Source organism: Leopardus geoffroyi, chromosome C1 (assembly GCF_018350155.1).
Source record: "Leopardus geoffroyi isolate Oge1 chromosome C1, O.geoffroyi_Oge1_pat1.0, whole genome shotgun sequence".
Classification (NCBI taxonomy): domain Eukaryota; kingdom Metazoa; phylum Chordata; class Mammalia; order Carnivora; family Felidae; genus Leopardus; species Leopardus geoffroyi.
In genome coordinates this window covers 182,780,767-182,805,301 of record NC_059328.1, presented here as the reverse complement: position 1 = coordinate 182,805,301, position 24,535 = coordinate 182,780,767, and the positions used below count along the sequence as shown (strand labels likewise).

Genomic DNA, 24,535 nt, shown 5'->3' with positions numbered 1-24,535 from the left:
CCGTTCACATGCTCTTTCTCAAAATAAATAAATAAACGTTAAAAAAAAAACACTGCAATCTGGGGGGGGGGCGGTTAAATGATCTTCCCCAATGGTATTAGGTACCCCAGGATGTCATCCTGAGTTTTTTTGTTAAGTACAAGTAACTTTGAGAAACTTGTTACCAAGACTTTCTTCCTAGCGATTGCAAGACACTGTTTCTTAATAATTATTTTCTAAGCATCAACACATGACAAGAGGGGCACTGAAAATACAGATACAGAGGGCAATGAGCAGTGCAAGCTCAGGGCCGGCGTAAGCCTCCTCAGTCACCCTCAGTATATTTCAATCTGTGAACAGAGGCACTATATCCAAACCCCTAAGTATTAGCCAGCATACCTGATGTTCCAGATTTGGGAGACTGTAATTTCATTATTTAAAGAAATATTTTCTTTATACCTGAATCATCCCTCCCCCACCCCCACCTTAAACACATATTTGTATCTCAAAAACAGATTCACACTGTCTGATTAAGGCTTTGCACCATTCTGAAAAACTCAAGGATTAGCATCAAGGAGGCAGGAAATGGCAGATTAATTGAAATCTATTTTTTATAAAGAAAATCTTTACTCTTGAAATCTATTTTTTATAAAGATTTATTTTTGTAAAGTAGATGGAATAAACTGTAATAATAAGCAGATATATAAGTTGTTCACATTTAATCACTGCAATTTTCACCAAACATGGTAAGCAGAGAAAGGTAATTTGATGTAGAACTGAGACCTAGCTTCAGAGAGACTGGGCTGCGTTCCAGCTCTGTCGCTTACCTGCAGTTGAGTCTTGGAGAAGCTGCTTAATTTTTCTGAGCCTCTGTTTCCTTATTTACTTTGTAGGTCAGTAATTCTGAGGATTCAATGCAATCATTCATGTAAAACATTTACTGCTGACCCTGGCCTTGAGTAGTTAGTAGTGGCTGCCATTATGATTTCTGTCACCATCATCTGTAAAATATATCAGGCAGTAGTGTATTGGAAGGAGCACAGGGTTGGGTGTTAGAAGATCTGGGTTCTAGTCCTGCCTCTGCCACCAGCTAACTCTGGGACCTAGAAGATCACTTGATGTGCAAAAGGCCAGGGAGGGGGTGGTATATTAGGTTTGGTTGAACAAAAACTTATAGTGAGAGGTTTCTGAAAATCTTGGGAGTCAGGCTGGTTCACTTTCTACTTCCCCCTGAGAGTTCCAGGAAGTTTGTGTGCTGACTCATTATAAGTGATGGTGTTCTCCATTATCATTGCATACACACAGTTGGGCAATAGACGTTGTTTCTTCCTTTCTTCATTATGACCTAAGGTTGGTTCTAGATTCCTAGTTTTACCCAGATTATAAAAATGCATAAATACAGATGATATATGAAGCACGTCAGGCAAGCAGACTACTTTCGTATCTTGTCTATAACAGGCTCTAACGTTTTAGATCTGATAGGGAGAAATAGCTGTTCAGCCATTCTGCTCCACAGGTAGTGAGCTTATCTATTGGAGAGGCATGCGTGCAGATCAATGCGCAAGGATATACTGGCTTTCTGCTCCGAAGCAAGAGGCCTGATCCATCTCTGCAGAATAGGAACAACAATGCCCTGCTCAAAGAGGATGTGACAAGTGAGTAAGATAATGCATTTGAAAGTCCTTAGAGAGAGTAGCTTTCCTTTGTTCTTTTTATCCCTTGATTCTGACTCTTCCGTAAGCCCACCATACTGCTATAACTATGAAGATGTGCTCCTCAGAGAAAGTACACTTGGAGGAAAAATATAACAAGAAGAACTTCAATGCACGACCATATATTTTTTCAGAAGTGATTTTTTTGACTGATAACATTGGCGTCATCCTTTGAAATGTGGGGTGTTGCTTAAATGTTAAAAAAAGATCTGTAAGATTGTCTGTAGTCTGAAGAGATTGTTCTATATGACTGAGACCATTTCTCCTATCATTGAAACGGATATACTGAAGCCATTTTTCCAGCTATTTCCTGATAGGTTTAAGTTGCAGAACTGAAGATCTGGTCTGTCTCATGCTGGTCAACCCCAATGTATTTCTTTTTCCTGTTAGTGAGACAGTGTTTAACATGTAAAGTAGGACCTCTCTTTTGACTGGAGACAAAATGGATGGGTGTTCTTCTTACTTACAAAAATGCATTCTGTAAGAAGTCTGGCATGGGGCACCTGGATGGCTCAGTCGGTTCAGCGTCCGACTTCGGCTCAGGTCATGATCTCACAGTTTGTGAGTTCGAGTCCCACATCAGGCTCTGTGCTGACTGCTTGCTCAGAGCCTGGAGCCTGCTTCAGATTCTGTGTCTCCTTCTCTCTCTGCCCCTCCCCTGCTCACGCTTTGTCTCACTCTGTTTCTCAAAAATAAATAAATGTAAAAAAATTTTTAAAAAATTCTGGCATCATCTCATTCAGAAATGAGAGGCTATAGCCTAGAGAGCTGGAAGTGGCTGTACAGAATGAGGATGGGCAGTTCTGGCAAACGGGAGGGCATCTTAGCCTTTCTAGACACAGATGATGGAGGGCTTTTCAACCTTTCAAGCAAGCAAATTTGAGTCTTATTTTCTCAGATTTCCTAGTCTCACTTTGTGGTAGCACTACTTACATTGTGAGCCAAAAAGTGTATTAAAGTATATAGGGTTGTTTCTGAAGCCAGTACAAGTTGAGTCCATGGCTCTTTTTTTCTCTCTTGTGGTAATGAAGTAACTAGAGACGCAGATGATAAATAATGATGGAGGCAGACGGGTGTCTCCGCAAAGGCTTATAGCCTGAACACATTACTGCACTTCCTCTGCTCTGCGGTTGGTAGTTAGTTCTGTATTTTGAGTTTCTGTAGATTTCCTATCCCCTGGTGCTCTGATGTACTTACGAGACAGTCAGTTCACTTTATGGCAATTGCTCTTAAACATTCTGAAAGACAGGATGCTAACATGCCAGCCTGGAAAATGCAGGGCAAATCCTCTCTCCCAGCATGGTATGGAGTTTATGTGTTCATCTCTGAAGGTTCTTGCCAAGTAGGATGATGGGACAAAGGATTTGGAGAGCTGCAATAATGATGGAGGGGTAGTGGGTTTTTTGAAGGGGGAAGCGTTTTGAAAATGGCTGTGTCTGGAGATTATTATGAATGAAATGCTGACCCAAATTAAGAAATAACCAAGAATTAATTATGAAATGGGTGTCTCGGGGAGACAGTCTCTCTAGTGGACTAGAACTTTAAAAAATAAAAATATTTTTTAAAGACACAACTTTTTTCATTTTTAAAACTCTGCTTTTTATTCTTATGAAAACATTTACCAAAAAACAAAAACAAAAACAACAAAAAGGCCAAGAAATTCTTGTTCTCCTCAGAAAGCCCCTCCAGGCTAGTGCCCCCAGTGCACCTGTCACTCTGTCACACTTTATTTCCTTCATTAGACATACCCCAACTTAATCATTATGTTTAGTTATTGGTTTACTTGTTGATTATCTGTCTCTCCCTCTAGGATATAAGCCCGTGAGAACAAGGACCTTGTTGGAATTGAATGTGGCTTTGCCCATAGTGCTGGGTCCTGGCATATAATTTGCACTCAGTGAATATTGTTCTTAGTGAATTCTTTTTTTTTTTAATAATTTTTTTTAAATGTTTTTATTTATTTTTGAGACAGAGAGAGACAGAGCATGAGCAGGGGAGGGGCAGAGAGAGAGGGAGACACAGAATCCGAAACAGGGTCCAGGCTCGGAGCCATCAGCACAGAGCCCGACGCGGGCCTCGAACTCATGGACTGTGAGATCATGACCTGAGCCGAAGTCGGACGCTTAGCCGACTGAGCCACCCAGGCGCCCTGTTCTTAGTGAATTCTTAAACTTAGGGTATGACTGTGGACTACTCCAGATGCGATATGCCAGAGTCACTTTTGTATCTCTGTATCCTCATCTGAACAATTGAGATACATACCAGTAATTACATCACAAAGTTGTCTTGAGGATGAACTGAGGTAACACATGCAAAGTGCTTAAAATGAGGCCTACTACATCATTCAATAAATGTAGCCATTATTTTTTTTGAAGTTTATTTATTTTGAGAGAGAGAGAGCAGAGGAGGGGCAGAGAGAGAGGGAGAGAAAGAAGCCCAAGCAGGCCCCGCACTGTCAGCATGGAGCACAATGTGGGACTCAATCTCATGAACCATGAGATGATGACCGGAGCCAAAACCAAGAGTCGAACACTTAGATGACTTCACCACCCAGGTGCCCCTAGATTTAGCCATTATTACTGTTGTTCCTAATATCTAGCCCTCAGAGCTGGCATGGTATATCTTTGGGTGGGCAAGAAATGTGCTATATCCACTCAGGATATTTATATTTTGCTTGGACTTCCAAGAGTTTTCGTCCTGGAACTGTTCCCTACTGAGTTTCCTTCTACAGCTTTAAATTCTTACATTTAACAAGTGTGTAGTCTTCTTCATCTACAGTGAAGAAGCTCACAGTGCATAGGTTGAAGTTTCTTCCGCCGATCATCCCCAGATGCAGGAATCCCCACTATGGGGACATTCCACACTGTATTTATAAATCCAGGTACATTTTAACCAAGGTGTCCTATTGAAACTTTGGAAGGCATTATTAGCAGAGAGACTTCCTCTAAAAAAGCCTTTTGATACTCATTATGCATTTATTGTATGCAAAACCTTGTGGTAGATATAAATTGATCTCTGTCCATGTGGACCTTAACAGTGAAGGAAGTAATAGACATTTAAATGAACAGGTAACCAACATCATTGGCCACCAGATGGGATATGACAGATGAGTAGTGGGGGTAGTAAAGGCCAGAATTCCCTTCCCTTGATTCACGTTTATTGAACACCTGGTGAAGGTCAGGGATTATTCTGTGTCACCATGGATTACACAGATATTTGTGAACTAGTCTTAGCAGGAATTCCTGTTCTAAATCTCATGGTCTAAGAAGATATTAATGGGGATATTACAGAAATTATGAATATTTTTAAAATCCTAACAAGTTTTACCTTTATTTGTGTTTATAAATCTATCTAGGCTAACAAAACAATCACTGGATTACTTTAATTGAATTTTATCATTCTGTGTGATTGGTAACTTTGAATTTTCATGCTGATTACAAGCTCTGAACTCATCGTCTATTCCCCCACCCATTTCCTATATTTCCTGCTTTGTTTAATTGTACCTCTGCCATCTTACTCCCCATACTTAGTCACCGGCTACCTTTCCTCTATGGAATAAATGGGAAAGGTCTTTGCATGAACATACCTCACTTCCTGATGTGGTCCTGCCTCCCAAACTGGCTTATGGTCTAGTCTTGGCCACTGTCACTCAAGTACTTTTACTTCTCGAGTTTCCTGATGATGCATTGTTTCCCCATACTTCCGGGCAGTCCGCTAAGAACATCCTTCTCCTTGTTGTTTATCCAGAAAAACCCTATACACCTACAAATCCTTCAAGGCTTGGCACAAACAGTATCCACTTAAAGCCTTTCTTGACTGCGGAGCAGACTTGCAACTCCTTGTATTAAAATTGTTTGTGTGCAGGGCCACTAATAGCTCATCTGGATCTTTTGGATTAATTAGACAACTGTGTCTTGTAGCCTTGTGGAGAAATGCAGCCCTGAGTTAGGGCTCATGGTTTGGTGAGCATAGGCAAAGGTAGGCTGGATTTTAGTGCCCACTCACCCAGCCAGATCCCCTAGTGCAGAGCACAGACGGCACAAGCTTTGGGGCCTCCGATTTGCTTGCATATTTTGATGCCAGGTTGTAAATTCTCCTTGTGGGCAGAGGCCAGACTTTACTTCCTCATCTACCAGGGGACAGGTCAATGCCTGGCATGCAGTAGGAACTCAGTAAGTAATTGTTCAGTGAATGAAGGAATAAATGAAATGTTGTGTAAATTGAAAAATCTTTATTCATCACGGTACTTTGTGTGGGGAGGACAAGCTTTCAGAATATGGCATCTTCAGGGGGAGAAATAGTATAAGAGGTTTTACAGGGAAACAGCCTTGGATGCTGCCTGAAGAGTCATTGAGCCCTGAATTAGAGGCCCCGGAAAGCCTGGAGGAAACCCCCCTTTGCATACTCCACAGCCCAACTACAGGCCCACTCTGGCCCTGCCCCCAGCAGCCCTGACAACCAGAACTGCAGGCATACCTGATTCCCTTAGGGGAAAGCCTGTGGACACTCACAGAGGCAAAATGTGGCCTTGAAAGGTAATTTAGGTCAGGAATACTCACATTTTCAAAGGAATCTAGACATTAACAAGTAATATGTTCCAAGGTTCCTTAGGAATTTTCCAGAATGCCTGTGTCTGCTTTTGACTTATTAATTACTTGATAAAGAGGTGGGAATGGGAATAAGGAGACAAATCTGAAGGATTATGCACCACTGCCGATTGGAAAAAAGAGAGTATGAGTAAAGCACTTTGTAAATAATAATGCAAGTACAAAGGATTTATTAGATTCAAATATATTTTGTTTCTAGGACTACACCTACTTGATAAAATGAGATCCATGATTTTCTCCTTCTCTTTCTCCCTCTCTCTCTGTCCCTCGTTTTCTCTTTTAATTTAAAATCCTGTTTGTAATTTCTTATTTGTCTTACATTTTGAGTCCTAAAGCTACCAAAAAAATCAGTTCTGGGAAAATGGGGAATCAATTAATAAGTACACACACACACACACAGTGAAAGAGAGAGAGAGAGGAGAAATTCACTAATTTACTGTGAAAATTTAGAGGGGATTGTGATACTTTGGGCTCACTGGATTTAGATAATTGACTTGTCTATCTATAGGAAAGAAGAGAGAGTAAGCATGTGACCTGGTTAACGTTTGAAGAATACAGAAAGCACCAAGAGATTAAGTCATACCAGATGTCTGGAGGGCTTTAAATCTTCTTTATATTGATGGCTGCACGATTTCCCAAAGATGGGTTCAGACCTGCCCTCCTTGAGTGGTTCTGGCTGCATAGATTAAAATGAGGTAAACTCATTATAGCCTTAGTGTAGCTGGCTTTGAAAGATTTGAAAAATGTCCTTTATTGAGACTGAATAACTGGATGTGCTTTTGCTGCCAATGTCAACATAGTCTAAGAGGCCTCCTGTTATTTTCTGCTAGAGTTTTCTTAGGACATGGAATGGGGCGGGAGAGGGAGGAGTGTGAAAAGCCTCAGAGGATTGTGTTTTGTTTTGTTTTGCTTTTCCTCTTCTTGGCTCATACTGCAGGTTGATGGTAAATATTGGGCAATTTATTTAACCACACTATTCCTCAATTTCCTTATTAGCAATGCTGTCTTGTTTATAAGGAGTTTTGAAATTTTTGCAGGCATACAAAATGCTGATGTAGATAGCCAATGTCGATATCTTATTTCTCATCCACTTGATGTCTATCCAGTAGTGGAGACCACCTGCATCGGACTCACTTGTAGTGATTGTTAAAATACGGATCCCTAGGCCCACCCTAAACTTTCTGAATTAGAATCTTACGGGGTGGAGCCAAAAATCTCCAAGGTAAACAGGCTTCTTGGGTGATTCCGATGCACTTCAATGTGTCCCTTAACGTACCTCTGCTTTCTGGTAAGCCTGAGATAGGACTGATGGTTTGAACTGAGCCTAAAAATCCCCCGGTATCTCCCAAGGTTTTCTGGACTGACCTAATGCAGACCATTTTCCCCAGAGCTACTGCATATTGTGATTGAGTCATTCATTTAAAAAATATTTGAAGCTTCATTTGGCTAAGCCTTGTCATCAAAATGTATGTAATCTAATATGATGTTCAAGTAGGATGTCCTCTAATGTATGTGGTCTGTGAACTAACAGTTCACAGTCAGGAGTAGGATAAAATTAACACTCAGACTTCAAAAAATGAAAGAACAGAGCCCATGAACATTCCTGCTTTCGGTTTCATCTTGGACTTCCCCTAGGTTGGGGTCCTATTTTTGATTTGGCCACTGACTCAACTTTGACCTTGGGAAAACCACTTAATCTTTCTGCAGTTTCCCCCTCCACGGTATATATACTCTCCATCCTCGTGAAGCATTTTCTAGAGAAGCTATTTAGTTTATTCAGAGGGAAAGTTCTTTTATGGTAACCATATGTTATACAACTAGATATAATTTCGGAAGCAGTGATCATCTTAGATTATGGATCAGTAATGGTGATTGTGTCTTATGACTGAAGAGGATCAAAAAAAGTTGTCCAGTCCTTCCCTTTGTGTTGAGATCTGAGTCTTTAGAGAGAAGAGTACTCAGGCGTAAAAAATACCATTCAGACTTATAGATTTACTGGATAAGATACCATAGTATCTGCAAAGATACTACAGAAACTGCAGAGAGAGAGACATGCCGAGTTCCTGTTTCTCTGCTCAGATACCGGGGGAGTGGAAGGACATCTGTTTACTCTCAGCTGTGCCCCCTGCCTATCCTTGATAGGGTGATTCTACTGTATTACATTCATCACACTTACCTCCTTTCCTTGGACTGTTCTACTACCTTGAGACCTGCAGTCATTTTCTATTGCTGCATCACCGATTAGCACAAACTTAGCACCTTAAACCAACACACAATTATGTCATTTTCTACGGATCAGGAGTTCACGCATGGCTTAGCTGGGTCTTCTGCTCAGCATCTCACAAGACTGAAATCAGGGTATTGGCTGGAATGCATTCTCATCTGGAGGCTCAACTGGACCTGCTCCCAAGCTCTTTTAGACTGTTGGCAAAATTGTAGCTATAGAATCCATGGCAGGTGACTTCTTTAAATCCAGCAACATTGAGAGTCTCTGACCTCCCTGATGCTTTTTTATTTTTATTTTTATTTTTATTTTTAATTTTTTTTTAACGTTTATTTATTTTTGAGACAGAGAGAGACAGAGCATGAACAGGGGAGGGGCAGAGAGAGAGGGAGACACAGAATCGGAAGCAGGCTCCAGGCTCTGAGCCATCAGCCCAGAGCCCGACACGGGGCTCGAACTCACGGATCGTGAGATCATGACCTGAGCTGAAGTCAGACGCTTAACTGACTGAGGCACCCAGGCGCCCCTGATGCTTTTTTAAAGGTCTCACCTAATTAGGTCAGGCCAACCCAGGATAATCACCCTTTTGTTTAACTTAAAATCAACTCCTGGCTTTAATTACATCTGCAGTATACCTTCACCTATGCCATATTACATGGATTGCAAGTTACAAATCCCACTCATGCTCGAAAGATGGGGATTATACAAAGGCCTGGGTCATGGTGAGTCATCTTAGAATTTGCCTGCCACAGACCCACAGTGAATTAAAATTCTGCAATTAAGTATGTGCAAGAACTTAACTGAGGACTTTAAACATTACTATTTATGAATCCCTATTCCTATGTATGTGACCATTCTGTTAATTCTTAATTAGCTAAAACTAGCCTCTAGTTAAGGGAAAATATTTGGTGTCAAGAGGGAAGGAACAGGCTTAACTAGGGTATGATAAATTACACCGATAGTCATGCCCTGTCCTAAGCAAATAAACCATTAATTAGGGATTATTGCTTAGCTAGCAAATGGGTCATCTTGAACTATTTTTATTTCCTAATTCACCCAAAATGACTCAATTCATGAAAATGAGTTCACACATATCTATTCAAGTTTACAACTATGAGCTACTCTTTTGAGAAAAGTTGTCCCCAAAGTTGATCTATAGCACTCTTTAATACACCAGCACTACCAAAAGAAAAGCATAGACAACAAAAAACTCCTACTAGGTGTAAGCAATAATGATCACTTTTTCAACATCCTTCTTATCAATACACTGAAGACAGAATGACAATGTATCAGAAATGGATAACAAAGAACCAGGTTTACATTGTTCTGTAAATAAAAGGCATAACTAAATTAAAAAGTGAATGGCTGAAGAGATTAGCCGGAGATAATACAAGAGTTAATCTCTTTATTTTGTACTGTTTATGCCAATCAATAAGAAATCCTAAAGCTTTAAATGATAAAATGGACTTCACACTCAGAGGATGGCTGTTATAAAAATAATAATAGTAATAAATATTGATAAGGATGTACACAAATTGGAACCCTTGTTCACTGATGATAGGAATGTAGAATGATGTAGCCATTGTGGAAAACAGTATGGCAGTTCTTAAAAAAAATTTACAATAGAGGGGCACCTGGGTGACTCAGTCAGTTGAGCTTCTGACTTCAGCTCAGGTCATGATTTCATGGTTTGTGAGTTCCAGCCCTGTGTTGGGCTCTGTGCTGACAGCTCAGAGCCTGGAGCCTGCTTTGGATTCTGTGTCTCCCTCTTTCTCTTCCCCTCCCTGCTTGAACTCTCTCTCTCTGTCTCTCTCTGTCTGTCTCTCTCCCTCTCTCTCTCTCAACAATAAATAAACATTTTAAAAGAATTTTTTTTAATTAAAAAAATTTACAATAGAATTGCTATATGATCCAGCAATTCCATTCCTGGGTATATACACAAAAAGAATTAAAAGCAGGGACTTGACAAGATACTTGCACACCAATGTACATAACAACATTTTTTTTAATAGCTAAAAGGTGGAAACAACCCTTGTCCATCAGTGGATGAATGGATTAACAAAATGCAGTGTATACCTGCAATGGAGTATTATTCAACCTCAAAAAAAAAAAAAAAAAAAAAAAAAAAAAAGGAAGTTCTGATCCATGCTATAATATGGGCCTGGAAGACATTATTATGCTCAGTGAAATAAGCCCATCATAAGGGACAATGATTCCAGTGACAAAAGGTACCTACTATAGTGAAATACATAGAAAATAGATAGAAAATAGAGTTGTGGTTGCAGGGGTAAGAGAGGATTGGAGTTGGTGTTCAATAGTATAGTTTCAGCTTGGAAAGATTTTAAAGTTTCAGAGATGGGTGGTAGTGATAGTTGCAAAACACTGTCGATGTACTTAATGCTACAGAACTGCACTTAAAATTGGCTGATACCAGATGCCTGGGTGGCTCAATCAGTTGAGCATCTGTCTCGGCTCAGGTTGTGATATCACAGTTCATGAGATGGAGCCCCAGGTGGGGGCAGGTGCAGAGCCTGCTTGGGATTCTCTCTCTTCCCCTCTTTCTGCTGCTCTTCTGCTCATTCTCTCTCTCTCCTTCCCTCTCTCTCTCTCTCTCTCTCTTTCCTTCCCTCTTTCCCTCCCTCCCTCTCTTTCTCTCTCTCTCAAAAAAAAAAAGAACACTTGAAAAGATAAACAGGCCAAGGAGATGAACATGTAGGTCACAAAATAGGAAATGTTACAAGCAAGCTAACTTGGAGAAAGATGCTCAGCCATGTCGGTCACCAAAGAAATGAAAAATTTTATATTTCATTTAACAAAGCATTATCTTTTAGTCTAATGGGATAATGAATGTTATTCATCTAAATACAAAGCCCAGGGGCACCTGGGTGGCGCAGTCGGTTAAGCGTCCGACTTCAGCCAGGTCACGATCTCGCGGTCCGTGAGTTCGAGCCCCGCGTCAGGCTCAGGGCTGATGGCTCAGAGCCTGGAGACTGTTTCCGATTCTGTGTCTCCCTCTCTCTCTGCCCCTCCCCCGTTCATGCTCTGCCTCTCTCTGTCCCAAAAATAAATAAACGTTGAAAAAAAATTTTTTTAATAAATAAATAAATAAATACAAAGCCCAGCATATAATTATATTCAAAACATATTTACTTCTCTGCTTCTTCTCATTTCCCTAGAACAGAGATAAAGTCTTCATTTAATAATTCTATACTGGTATACACACAAGGACTATCCTAGGACTATCTTTTAAACCATTCTAGGATTATCTTTTAGTATGCTAGTTTAATTTTTTTAAAGTTAAACGTCTTCGGGACGCCTGGGTGGCTCAGTTGGTTGAGTATGCGACTTCGGCTCTGGTCATGATCTCGTGGTTCATGGGTTCGAGCCCCGCATCGGGCTCTGTGCTGACAGCTCAGAACCTGGAGTCTGCTTTGTGGATTCTGTCTCCCTCTCTCTCTTCCCCTGCCCAGCTCATTCTCTCTCTCTCTCTCTCTCTCTCTCTCTCTCTCTCTCAAAAATAAATAAAACATTAAAAAAAAAAAAAAGCTAAACATCTTCCTTGAGGCCTCCAAGTTGAGGTTCCAGTGTAAGGGAGATACAACAAGAACTACATTAACAAGAATTATATTAAATGCAATTCTGAAATAGTTTGTTATGTTAAAAACGTGTTTGGGTACAATGATTAATGAGATGACTTCCCCCCATATATCTAGCATTTGTAATAACAAGAGTCATAAACTCTGAGCCAGTACCCTATCTCTGTCCTAAAACTGATATTCTTATAATTGAGCCCCTTTGCATTCCTGGTCTAAAAAGGCACGTGGCCAGACACCTGCTTGATTATCTCTTTGTTATTTTGTCATTTCCATGAGTCATGATTATCTTTTGGCAATTTAATGAAGGCAACTAGAGCAAATCTTTTTGATGGTAATGAAATGTAGCTAACAATACATCCCTTATTTATTCATCAAACAGTGTGAGCCAGGCATGATATTAAACACGCTTCTGTTACTTGATTTAATTCTTTAATTCTTCATTTAATTCTTTGGATCCTTCTGAGACAAATGATATTATTCTCATTTTATAGGTGAGAAATGGAGTCTCAGGGAGTTTTAATAACTCCAAATCACACAGCTGGGTGGTAGATCTAGAATTCAAACCCCGGTCTGTTCAACTTCAAACTTCTCATCCTTCCATGGCACTAAACTGCATCTAGGAATGTAATTATATTTACGTCTTAAGGGTTAAAGTGATTTATGAGAGTGAAAATTTAAACATGTAACTTTGTAAAAATAGTCCATCAGTAATTATAACTCCTAAAATTACATATGAATTTGGGAGCAGTTTTTTTTAGTCAACGTTGTTTAGCCCCCACAAAGAAGCTGTTGTACATTCAGAATAAAATGCTTCCTATTCCATGTCAAAAGTGCAGATTTTTTTCCTGATAAGATGTATTATTTGGAGACTGTCTATTTTTTATTGTGATTCAGGTGCAAATAACAGGAAAGCATATTTTTTTCCTATCTTGGCAAAAGGAGAGGTATTTCTAAAAAAGAATACTTAATGTAATGATTTAAATGGCCATGATTTTGTACTGTGAGTTAGGAGAAAACAGATTATAGCACAGGATTGGAAGAAGTAACAATGGTCTACTGACCTCGGCAGGAAAATCCAGCCAGGGAATTTCCCCGAGACTCTAAGCCAGTCTTCAGAGATACTCAGTGCTCTTCTGTACCCAACAAAATGACAGAATGTAAAACCCTAGATTTTCTGAGACATCCATGCAAAATCAAACTCTGAAAATGAATTACTTTGCAAGAACTTACATTCATGTCTGTGTAAGTGTTGAATCTCTAAATTGTACACCTGAAACTTGTATTACACTGTATGTTCACTAACTGGAATTCAAATAAAAACTTAGAAAAAAAGTGTAACATCAAAAGAGATGCAAAAAATCAAACTTGTCTTTGCAGTTCTTAGACAACTAAACAAAGCAATATGTATGTAATGTGGATTTTAAATCCACATTTAAATGGTTGTGAAAACAAAGAAAATATTTTTTAAATATCCCATTCCTCTTTAGAAATTCAAATGTTTTCACAGTTTCTCCAAAAAATAAGTGTGAAAATTGGCAACAAACAATCTGAATATGAAAGACGAGCATGAACACATGCGTGTGCACGCACGTGCACACACACACACACACACACAAACACACCCACACACACCAATCTCATTTCGTTCAAAGCACGTTAATCTTTGTACCGCTGCTTCTGTTTGCAGAGCTCACACTTGTTTCAACCGTCTGGATCTCCCCCCGTACCCATCATTCTCCATGCTTTATGAAAAACTCTTGACAGCAGTTGAAGAAACAAGTACCTTTGGACTCGAGTGACCTGGAAGAACGATGCCAGGCTCTCTATGGACAGGCAATTTCAGAAGCTGCTGTCTAGAAGAATGACTGAATGTTGGAAGTTTCAAGAGTATGCTTCCACCAGAGTCAAGCTGAGTGCTATTATTTTCCAGGAACACATGCTCTGTCACAATGGGGTCCGGATAGTGGTGATGAGTCCTCTTGGAAGGATTTGGGTGAGCTTGATGCCCAGGGAACTACCCAACAGTTTTTCAATCAACAGTTGTTGACTGCCAAACTTTTTTCCATTTGTGTTATGTTCCAAGACAAAGATGAACCTGTACACGATCAGCTCCATGGTAACTTTCAGGGACTCGGGAGAATCTTGAAACTTACCTTTGAACGCGGTTCAAGCCCAACTGGCAGCACTTGGCCCAATCTCCAAATTAGCTCAAGTTAAATAATATAATAAAAACAAATATATTTCCTAAAAGTACATTCATTTAAGCCCTACGTTATAGCAGAATATTCATTTTCTTGCTATGAGTGCCTGCATGGTGTGCACCATAGGTTTCAGCTTTCATGGGACACAAGTGAAAATGAAACCAAGTCAACATGAGGTAACTTTAAAGATTTGCAATAAGGTGGTCTGTGACAATGTATATGCAAAGTGGTATGTGTGTAATTATGGCTGAAGACAAACTGTTCTACAATGAATAACTAATGACAGATTTTATGCTTTATAATGCATGAAAACAATTTAAAAATAACTAGCAATTAATCACAGCATATCAGGAAAAAATACACAGTGAGTTCTGTTTATTTTTCATAGGTTCATTATATTTATGTTCTTTAAGATGTATATAAGAACCTACCTGTTCCGTATGTATCACCTGTTCCATTTTCATGTTCCATGCTTACTCGGGCATCATGCTAGTACGTATCCTTTTAAGCACTCTCAAGGGAACAAAAGGGCCTTTTATTTTTATAAAGGTACAAAAAAAATTCCCCGAAATATTTTGCACTGAATGTACCAAAGTTGAAGGGACATTACAATATGACTAACAGCAACTCCATCACTTGACAAGTAAATAGAAAATAGCTTCTAAATCAAACTTCCTTCACAGTGCCATGTCTACCACTACAAGGACTGTGCATCTAAGTAATAATTTTTTAAGACTCACTATATGTGATAGTATGATATGCATTTATTTAAAATGCATTAGACTTCTTCCATCCATCAAATACTTTACAGGATGGCATTTAATACAGATATTTCGTATTTCCCCCACTGCTTTTTATTTGTACAGCATCATTAAACACTAAGATCATTTAGAGAGCCATCAGCAACACCCAAGAGATCAGCTCTCTTTAGTAATAAGAATTCCATTTTCCCTCATCAGTGAAGACATCACAAATTGAAACTCTCAGCACTATATTTCTAAGCCTGCATTTTCACTGATGCATAATTTTCTTATCAATATTAAGAAACAATTTTTCTATGGTCTCTCAGAAACTGCATGATATCACTAATGTTATTTCTGCTTAGTTTTATCAGACGATGTTCTTCATTTTTATTGCTTTTGGGGTTATTTCACATCACTGTTTATTTCTTGACTTCTGGCCGTAACTAATCAGAGTGAGTTCTTCAATAGAGTGAAGTTAAATCGTGGATAATAAAAGCATTGGATTCATATTTGGTTTGCCAGCCTGTGGTTTTACAGGCACTGCCCAAACACCTCTTTGAGAATTAAAAGTAGCCATGGAATTCCTATTATGGGATGTTGGCAATCTTGTATTTTATAGAGTCAGATGCATGGTTTTCACAGATGGTTTGTAAGAACTAATTGCTCTCCTGTTGGTTAAGCTATGTTTACCATTGAGACCCTCAAGAGGAATACCACTCATGCTGCGATCCTGAACTAAAGACAGGTACTATAGCATGGGGAAATGTTCCCCCAAAAGGTTACAGAAATCTGGAGATAAGAAAGGAAGATTTATCTGTGTACTATAATTAGACCAGGAAAAAAGGGAAGAGAAAAAAATTTTAATTGGAAATGTTAGCTTGTGTTTACTGATCATGAATATAAGTATATATTTAATTTGCAAACTATTTTTACTTGTTTGTATTTTTTTCATTATAAGGAAAAATAGTATAACATACTTTTTCAAAAATAAAACAACCCACATCTTTGACGGTATATAAGATGGTTCAGAGCTGGCACTCTCTAAGCAGCTGGTATAAAAAGTTACATTTCTTTCAAAAATAGACCATGTTAGCTTTCATTTTGGTTTGTGACACTTTGCTATCATGTTCCACTTTGTTAGGTAAAAGAAGTTTGAAATAAAATGTATCTCTTTAATTATTTCTAACAAATATATTCCTTGTTAAGGCATCTAACGTCTTCCCAAATAACAGGATAATCATCTGCTGTTGCTACTGTTCTCAGAATTGGGAATTATCGAAGACATACTTAACATATCAGAACACTATTATAACTGATCCTACTATTCATAATCAGTAAAACAAAAAAATCCAATAATAGCTGTGAAAATATTAAATAACGTTTCTACAGAATAAATTGGACTGTAGCATCTGCTACAAACAGAAATACCCATAAATATTTTCTTTTGGACTCTGAGCCTAGATGACTTGGCTGTATGGTCTCGTTTTCTTTAAGAAACTCAGGAGTGATGCTTACACTCTGCTGTCTTCTATAAAAGACAGTCATGATGCATCATGTATGTTTGTAGAACATCTCTTAGATGAAGCAAGAGGCGCACTCTTGGCCTTCACTCTGTGCCAACCACTGTGTTTGATGATAGAGATGTAGGATTCAAAAATCTGCCCTTGAGAAGCTCACGGTCTAGTGGAGTAGACACCAAGGTTTTAAAAAAAAGTATTTTTAATAAAATTTGTCATGTTTTACAATCAAGGAATGAGGAGAGAACAGCTTGTTCCATCTGGGAGATCCAATGAAGGCTTCATACATGGGAGATACTGTGGCTGAAAATAAAGTCACATAAATAGTAACTAAGAGCATGTAATAGTGTGTCAATACTGGTCAAGTGTGGAGGCCCAGGGTACATTTACCCACGAGGGTTTACAGTGTGCAGGCGGGAGCCGAACCATGAAGGAGCAACTCAAGGATCTTCAAATTATCAAAGAAATGCCAAAATTAAATCCAGTCATTTCCCTCCGTTTCCTTTCACCTGTCCTTGAGCCCAACTCACTTCTGGGGTCAAAACATTGATTTTGTGCACAAAAATGAATAGATCTTGGTTCAAGAAGCATGGTCACAATTTTCTAGCCTATGTTATGTTTATAATTTAATAGACATTCTATAATCAATGAAGGAAAACCTCTCACCTGCATAACAATCAGAAGTGCTAGAACTGCCTTCAAATGGTTAACAGTAATGTTAGACTGTGTGTGTGTGGTGCTTTAAGGTTTCAAAATGCTGTCACGTGCATCTTCTTTTGCTCCTCATGTACTTTGTGGGGGAGAAGGTATCAATCCCCGCTGGGTTGACACTGGTTTTCATGGATGGCTCGTAAGATCCATTTCAACACTTTACGGTTGCAGTTCTAGGCTTCACTTCAAGAAATGTGGAGGCTAACGTTTCTTCCAACGTATTCCACTATCAGTGAATTTTGCAAGATGCTTCATCTGCCCAAATTCTCATTTCTTCAAACAAACGCTCTTAAAATGTGACACCTTCTAAAAAGCCCGTGGAAGAAATTAGTGTATTCACAGAAAAACTCCTCATGGACTTAATATTTGCATTTTACTACTTGTTACGAGAAATTTCAAACCATGCAAAATGGGATGGCTTTTGGTGGATTTCTATAGTACAGTTCAGTTCTCTAGAATATAATTTGGAAGCAAGATGAGGTTTGAAACAACCACTTTAATCAAGAGTTTTACTTTATTTTTCAATTCTTAATGAAGATGGATCCAGAGCTCTGGTAGTTAGGTTCCTGTGATGTGGATGAAGGAACCCCTGCAGATTCTCTTTTCCTCTCTGTCCTCTTCACGTTTATTCACCTTTTTCTTTCTTTCTGCACAAATTGTATTTATAACTTGACCACTTCTAACTAAAGCAAACATCTTATAATAAAGAATCTGAAAATCTTTCCAACTTAACCCTCTTGGGGAAATTCCCAAGGCAGGCAAAATGATGATCCACCATCATTAAAAGATACCCATAACCCTGCATAGTAAAAACATGCAAATAAAGAATGTGACCGAATCTCCAAACTGGGTCTGAGCTTTAGGCCTTATTGTGCTCCTCTTATCTGCTTTAGTGGATGACTAAAAACACTCTAGATCTCAGACACCTTACTTGTAACCATAAAACTTGAGTTGAAATTAATGAGCATGTCACTTTTAATCAGATTCTAATTTTGAAAAACGTGTTACCTTTCTAGTTCAATTGTGTTTTCCAGATAGACTTGTTTATCTAACACGGAAACAAACGAATGCCAGAGATATTAAGCTGTCTAAATTTTGGCTTAAGGCCAACAGCGGTCCACTAGAGGCGTAATAAAAACAAAAAGTAGAAAAGAGAAGTCCAGCGGTTGTGTTCCCCACCCCTGCCAGAATGTAATGCTAACTGTTGACCAACTGTCAAGACTCCGAAGTGGTAGCTGCATTCCAAGGAGCTGGCACAAAGGATATAATGAGTGTGTGTGTGCTACCCTTATCACGGCAAGCTGGGCCGGGGGTGCAGCGATGATTAAGACAGGACCGTAATAGAGGGAAAGATACAACAAGGGTTGGAAAGATCATCTCAGGACCTGCTGGTGGGGGTAGGAACATGTACTTCAATTTGGTTTCTGACTTTGGGGGGGGGGGGAATAAGAAAGAATGCTGCCTAGTAAGGACACTGCTTGATAATCTGCCTGGTGGGAAATAACCCTCATTGTATCACTTCAGTAGATCGATAACATCCTCTGTATTGCAAAACAGAATTTAGCCCCAAAGTATTAAAGCTAACCATAGCTGAGTCAGGAAATTTGACAATTGGGCATTAAATTATGTCGTGGATTTTATTTATCTTCAGAATTATTACTGATATTACTGAGCTTTCTATATAAGTAAAAGAAACGGTGTAGTTAGACATATTTATTTTGCTTTATTTGTTTTTCAGACATTCTTTGACATTAGAATAGCTTTGGGGACATTTTCATGGTTTCTAGTGGTGACTTAAATGTTCCCTGTTAACCCAGAAAGCAAAATCCTAAGAATTAGGTTGCTGAATTGTAAATGGAGACCTAATCAGTGTTTCCAATTTTTCAGGAAGTTAATCAAGACTGAAAATACACTTGCTTAGATTTAATCTGCTAGCTAGTTTATTTGGCTTTCATGATGGCACAGTTTGGTAGAATTGGCAGGCCCTAGTTGTATGGTATTTGGGGAACACAGAGAAATTATGTTTATATATGTGATTTTTATGTCTAGTGGCCTTGGGCAGGTGATATCTTTCTATCTAATTTTCTTTTAGGATATTACAACCCTGAGGAGTGTTGATAGGTATGTTGTATGATTCAAACTGAATCAGCTATTACTGATGCAGGTAAGGAACCGTCAGTAAACTTCTGGTTACTACACCTTCTGTAAAAAAGGATGGATAATGTTCAAGAAATACCTTGGAAGGACTAACCAGGAAACACACAGAACTGAGTGTTCTTTTAGGACCCTAAAGCTCTAAAAGCTGTTATTACAACCTATTTTTCTTTATATGATATCGTAAGTAAAATTTGAAGCTGTTGATATATTGGAAAGTGCATAAGATTACATGTTTTTATAATAGGGATGCAGGCATTCCAAAATAAATAAATAAAAATACATGCATCTCTCTTGCCTCTTACTGAAAGTATTAATCTAATTTTATAATAATGCTTACTTTTTAATATTAAGGCTCTGTAAAAAGAAACATATTTATTTCTAAGATTTCAGTAGAGCACAGGTGATGTATTTTTTTAAGCCTTATCATTTCTTTTCACCAACTCTACCCATGTATCTACTATACCATGTATCCCAGTTAATAGCTTTGTTTCTATTTTTGTTGAGTTAATTTAAGCTTCATATTCATTCAATGTGACTTTAAATATAGAATAACAATGGGAGGTATTTAGTACTGGCATTAAGACCATACAGCTCTCATTTCACCTTATATTTAAATTTCATCTATTTTTTTTTCAAAGCTAATAATGCAGATTGTTGACATCCTTGAAATGATTTGTGGGTGGTATTAAATGGAGCCTGGGACTTTGAAATGTAGACTAGATGTTTGTTTTCTGGAAAGTTTGTATTCTTATCCTCACCTGAACCCCTGACTTTTGTGTTGTATTTTTTTATGATTCCAAAATGCTTTGAGGGAAAGATATTTTAATGTGTACAATTTGTTTTATTTTCATACTGATCTCTATTTTTGTTTAAAACCATGTTGCATCATGAAATCACTTAATCCAAAATAAATCTTCTTTAAAAAAAAATAGATTATGACTTCTCTGTGATACATTTGGGAAAGAAAAAACTCGAAAGAGAACAAAGTAGGGATAAAGGTCTTGTGGGATTAGTATGCAGCTTTGTGGATCCAGAAAGTTCTCTTCATGATATTTATAATTAGGAATCCATTTTGTTTATCCCTAAAAGAATGTTTCAGTATTTGATAGCCCCATCAAATAATGTTGAAGAAATGAATTAATACAAATCATAGTCTCTTAACTCACATGGGCTGAGACTATTTGTTAAGCCATCTTGGTTGAACGCTTGTTTTATAAACACATATGCATACCACCACTCCCACCACCACTACCAATCTAATCCAGGGGTCACATATTCACAAGCCTCCAGGGATCAGTTAGGTATTGCATAAGTGAAACTGGCTGGATGTAAGCAACAGAGAGTGATTGGATTTACCCAAAGACGGCATTCTAATATTTTACTCCAGCTCTAGTCACATAAAATTTAAGTCCAGTGTTGAAAGATCTTCAGATTTATCAAGAGAAACCCAGAAATCTAGTTTTTTATGTGATAATTCTAGATTTTTTTTTTTTTTCAACGTTTATTTATTTTTGGGACAGAGAGAGACAAAGCATGAACGGGGGAGGGGCAGAGAGAGAGGGAGACACAGAATCGGAAACAGGCTCCAGGCTCTGAGCCATCAGCCCAGAGCCCGACGCGGGGCTCGAACTCCCAGACCGCGAGATCGTGACCTGGCTGAAGTCGGACGCTTAACCGACTGCGCCACCCAGGCGCCCCAATTCTAGATCTTTTTATACTGGGTGAATCAACGCAAATAATGTCTGTAGGTTGACTTTGTCTTGCAGGTCCAACCAGTTTGGACTCTTCATTTAATCAATTTAAGCAATATCATTATCTGTTATACTTGATTCGTAGTGTAAATGAACTGAGCAAACAAATAAAATATTGCTAAGACAAGTAGTTGACCGGAAGAGATGGGGAAAGGAGAAAAGCAGCTCTATATGAGGACAGTCACTAAAGGATGTATTTGAAAATGATCTGTGCTTACCAGTCTTTCTGAAAAAGACCTGTGTTAAGTCGTATGAGTTAAGAACATCCTTGTCAAGATTTCATGGAACAGATGTGCCATTAAACTCTTCATTCTATATTTTAGACTAAAAATAAGTTTCATACACCACATGAAAGCAGTTAAAGCAAAGGCTCATCCTTTATAATGAATAACGTTTCAAGTCATTAGCGAAAGGGAAGAGCAAGAGATTGTGTTTCGACTTCCTGGTTTTTGTGTCATATTATTCCATCTATAACATTTGACCTCAATGTGCTTTTATGATGATACATTTATCTGCCTTCATTATATTCTTGTATTAAAACATGAAACCCATTTAGTTAGTGAATGTTTTAATAATGCATAATTTCCCCCATCTTACTAATTGCTCCTGTGAATTCTTTCTTGGTACTTTTTTAAATTTCATCCTTTAACTAGAAAGCATTTAACCTCTTTATCAAGGAGGAGAAAAGATTTTTTCTACATACTTTGCTGTATTGATCAAAAATGTTAACCTATTAATGGCTTTTCTCCCCCTTCTAAATGGGTGCTTCCTTCTATAGATACTAGGTTGACCAGTATAACATTTGTCAACCAAAGTAAATTTTGGAATAACAATAATTGAAATGAGAATTTCTGGGGCCACCTGGGTGGCTTAGTCAGTTAAGCATTCAACTCCGGCTCAGATCATGATCTCACAGTTTGTGAGTTCGAGCCCCGTGTTGGGCTCTGGGCTGACAGCTCAGAGCCTGGAGCCTGCTTCGGATGCTGTGTCTCCCTCTCTCTCTCTGGCCCTCCCCCGCTCGTTCTCTGTCTCTGTCTCAAAACTAAATAAACATTTAAAAAAAAATGAGAACATCTGATAAAGATAAAATGTTTACATTGATAGAAATGAGCTTCGCACATTTCATTTTCCCCATTATTATAGGTTCTCTCAAAAGATTTTTATTCACTGATTGTTCCTTTAGAAAGGAAAAACAAGCAATTTTCCAAAGCATAAATCATTGGAACTGTATATATATATATATATATATATATAGTCAGATATATATATATGACCATTTATATAGTTATAAAATACTACTTCTTGCTATACCAAATAACATAATAATTCCTGTCTAGTTGGTATTCAGCTGGCATTGGAAAATACATTCTAAATCAAATCCTTCAACTTTGTCATGACATTACCAACACATCCCTCTCCCTGCTTCCATTTCCAAATTAAACCCTGAAATCAAGGCCAACTAAAGACCTGCTTTTTATTACTATGAAACTTTCCCCTCAATGTCCAATGCAGTCATCTGTGAACTAGATTAAAACATATGAAAGACATTTTTTGCAGTAAGTGGAGTCAACTCTAAAGAGACCAAAGGAGGTCAAAAGGCTTCCTACACCTGTGTCTTCCTGCACTCCCATTCACAGCTTGATTAGTCTTGATTATGTCTTACTTAGAGGGAAAGGCAAGTTCCAGGAAGGGAAAGCCAGCCTGTTGATATATGAATCAGGATATGTAATACATGATTCTGGAGCTCGTCTAGATTGCCCACTCTTCACCTTCTCAAGGCAAAGAACCCGGAATGGAAATAGTCCAGAAAAAAGGGGTGAGTCCAGAAAAATAGGAAAGCCCCAAAACAAGATGGCCAGACATGACGGAGGTTTCAGCAGCAACCCTTATCTTCCAAACTAATGGCCTGGAAATGCAAGAGAAATTTCAAGTGATGAAATACCAAAAGACAACAAGACCCAAATCTGGGTCCCTGAACCTGACCAGTCCAGATCAGCATTTCTTTTTCTGAGGATGAAATGAGGGGCTATACCTTTCCCCTGGGAGCAATTTCATTCTCCACTGAATGGCTTCCCAGAACAAAACAAAAGAAACGATCTTTAATTGTTGACTAAAGAACTACTCACCAATTATTGATCATTTCCATTACTCCAGTTCCAGTTAAGAAACCATGTCAAAAAATTTTTAATGTGGGTCACTTGGATGGCCCAGTCAGTTAAATGTCCAACTTCGGCTCAGGTCATGATCTCGCAGTCCGTGAGTTCAAGCCCCACATTGGGCTCTGTGCTGACAGCTCAGAGCCTGGAGCCTGCTTCGGATTCTGTCTCCCACTCTCTCTGCCCCTCTCGTCCCCTCTCTCTTAAAAATAAACATTAGAAATTTAAAAAAAAATTTTTTAATATACCACCAAATGACCATGATAGAGGACCCTCCAAGTATGGAATTGTAGCTTGAAGCCAGCCCTGTGAAACAAAATTATTTGTTTGCTTCATTCAGTTCTAAGTAAAACTTTCATATATCATCAAACTTGTTTTTAATTTGAAAATAGGAATTTTCCCTCATTAGCTTTAATAACAACTGGTCCCTTACTCCCCCAACTATTGAAGCAATTTGATGATCCAGGGAGATAGCACTTCAATTTTGCCTGTTCCTTGAACCGACATTGTGTACCCTGGGGTGTGCACGCATTGGTTCAAAAGGCAATGTCTATATCATCAGAGTCTCTTCCTCACACAATACTACTGATGATTTGGAGCTAAAATGTTTGGGTTTGTTTGCTCTCATCTGCAATTAACCTGTCTGTTGTATCACTCATAACAATGTTTAAGGAGGAATGAAGATAACAGGCTGTCTGAATCTTGGAACCAAGCAGGAATGCCAATAGTTTTGTGGCTGGAGTATATGTACAGAGTTTTTCTAACCAGTCACATACAGTTTGGGTGGAGTGATGGTTGTACACATACATGCTAGTAAACTAATGTTTCCTCACTGACTTTGACCTGTCCTAAGCTAAGGCCCTTAGTTAAGATATAAAACATATTTGAAACATTAGCCCTGCTCCTTGAAGAAATGACTGATTCTAAAAAATAATCAAGAGAAGCCTGAAACATCTTGTAGTGCTTGAAAGTAAGGAAGCACTTAAAAAAAAAGTCCCAAAGATGGGAGTATGTTAAAAGGATACCAGAACCAACTGAAAGAGCTCCGATGGCCAAAGCTAGAACAATTTGAGCAAAATAAATAAGGTAGTATCAAATTACAACACAAAATATAAAATAAGTTCATACTGATATGTAAATGATTGAATAATTTATAAATGAAGAAACAAATATTCCATGAA

At 38.5% G+C, this 24,535-nt stretch overlaps 1 protein-coding gene and 1 long non-coding RNA gene across 7 annotated transcripts in view; one reads left to right on the top strand and one right to left on the bottom strand.

Annotated features, from left to right (window-relative positions):
- The window catches only part of HECW2 (HECT, C2 and WW domain containing E3 ubiquitin protein ligase 2), a 375,863-nt gene extending 355,485 nt beyond the window's left edge, over positions 1–20,378 (top strand). For all 6 annotated transcript variants that reach the window (XM_045480587.1, XM_045480583.1, XM_045480586.1 and 3 more), the window contains one exon: positions 13,806–20,378. In XM_045480587.1, the coding sequence (XP_045336543.1) occupies positions 13,806–13,917 (112 nt within the window). In that variant the 3' untranslated portion in view covers positions 13,918–20,378. The remainder of the gene's footprint in view (positions 1–13,805) is intronic.
- On the bottom strand, positions 16,742–23,375 carry LOC123599261. Its single transcript, XR_006713074.1, has 2 exons — positions 23,325–23,375; positions 16,742–16,882 (listed from the first exon to the last, which is right to left on the bottom strand). It is a non-coding gene; the product is annotated as an uncharacterized LOC123599261 (long non-coding RNA).
- Positions 23,376–24,535: the final 1,160 nt, after the last annotated feature.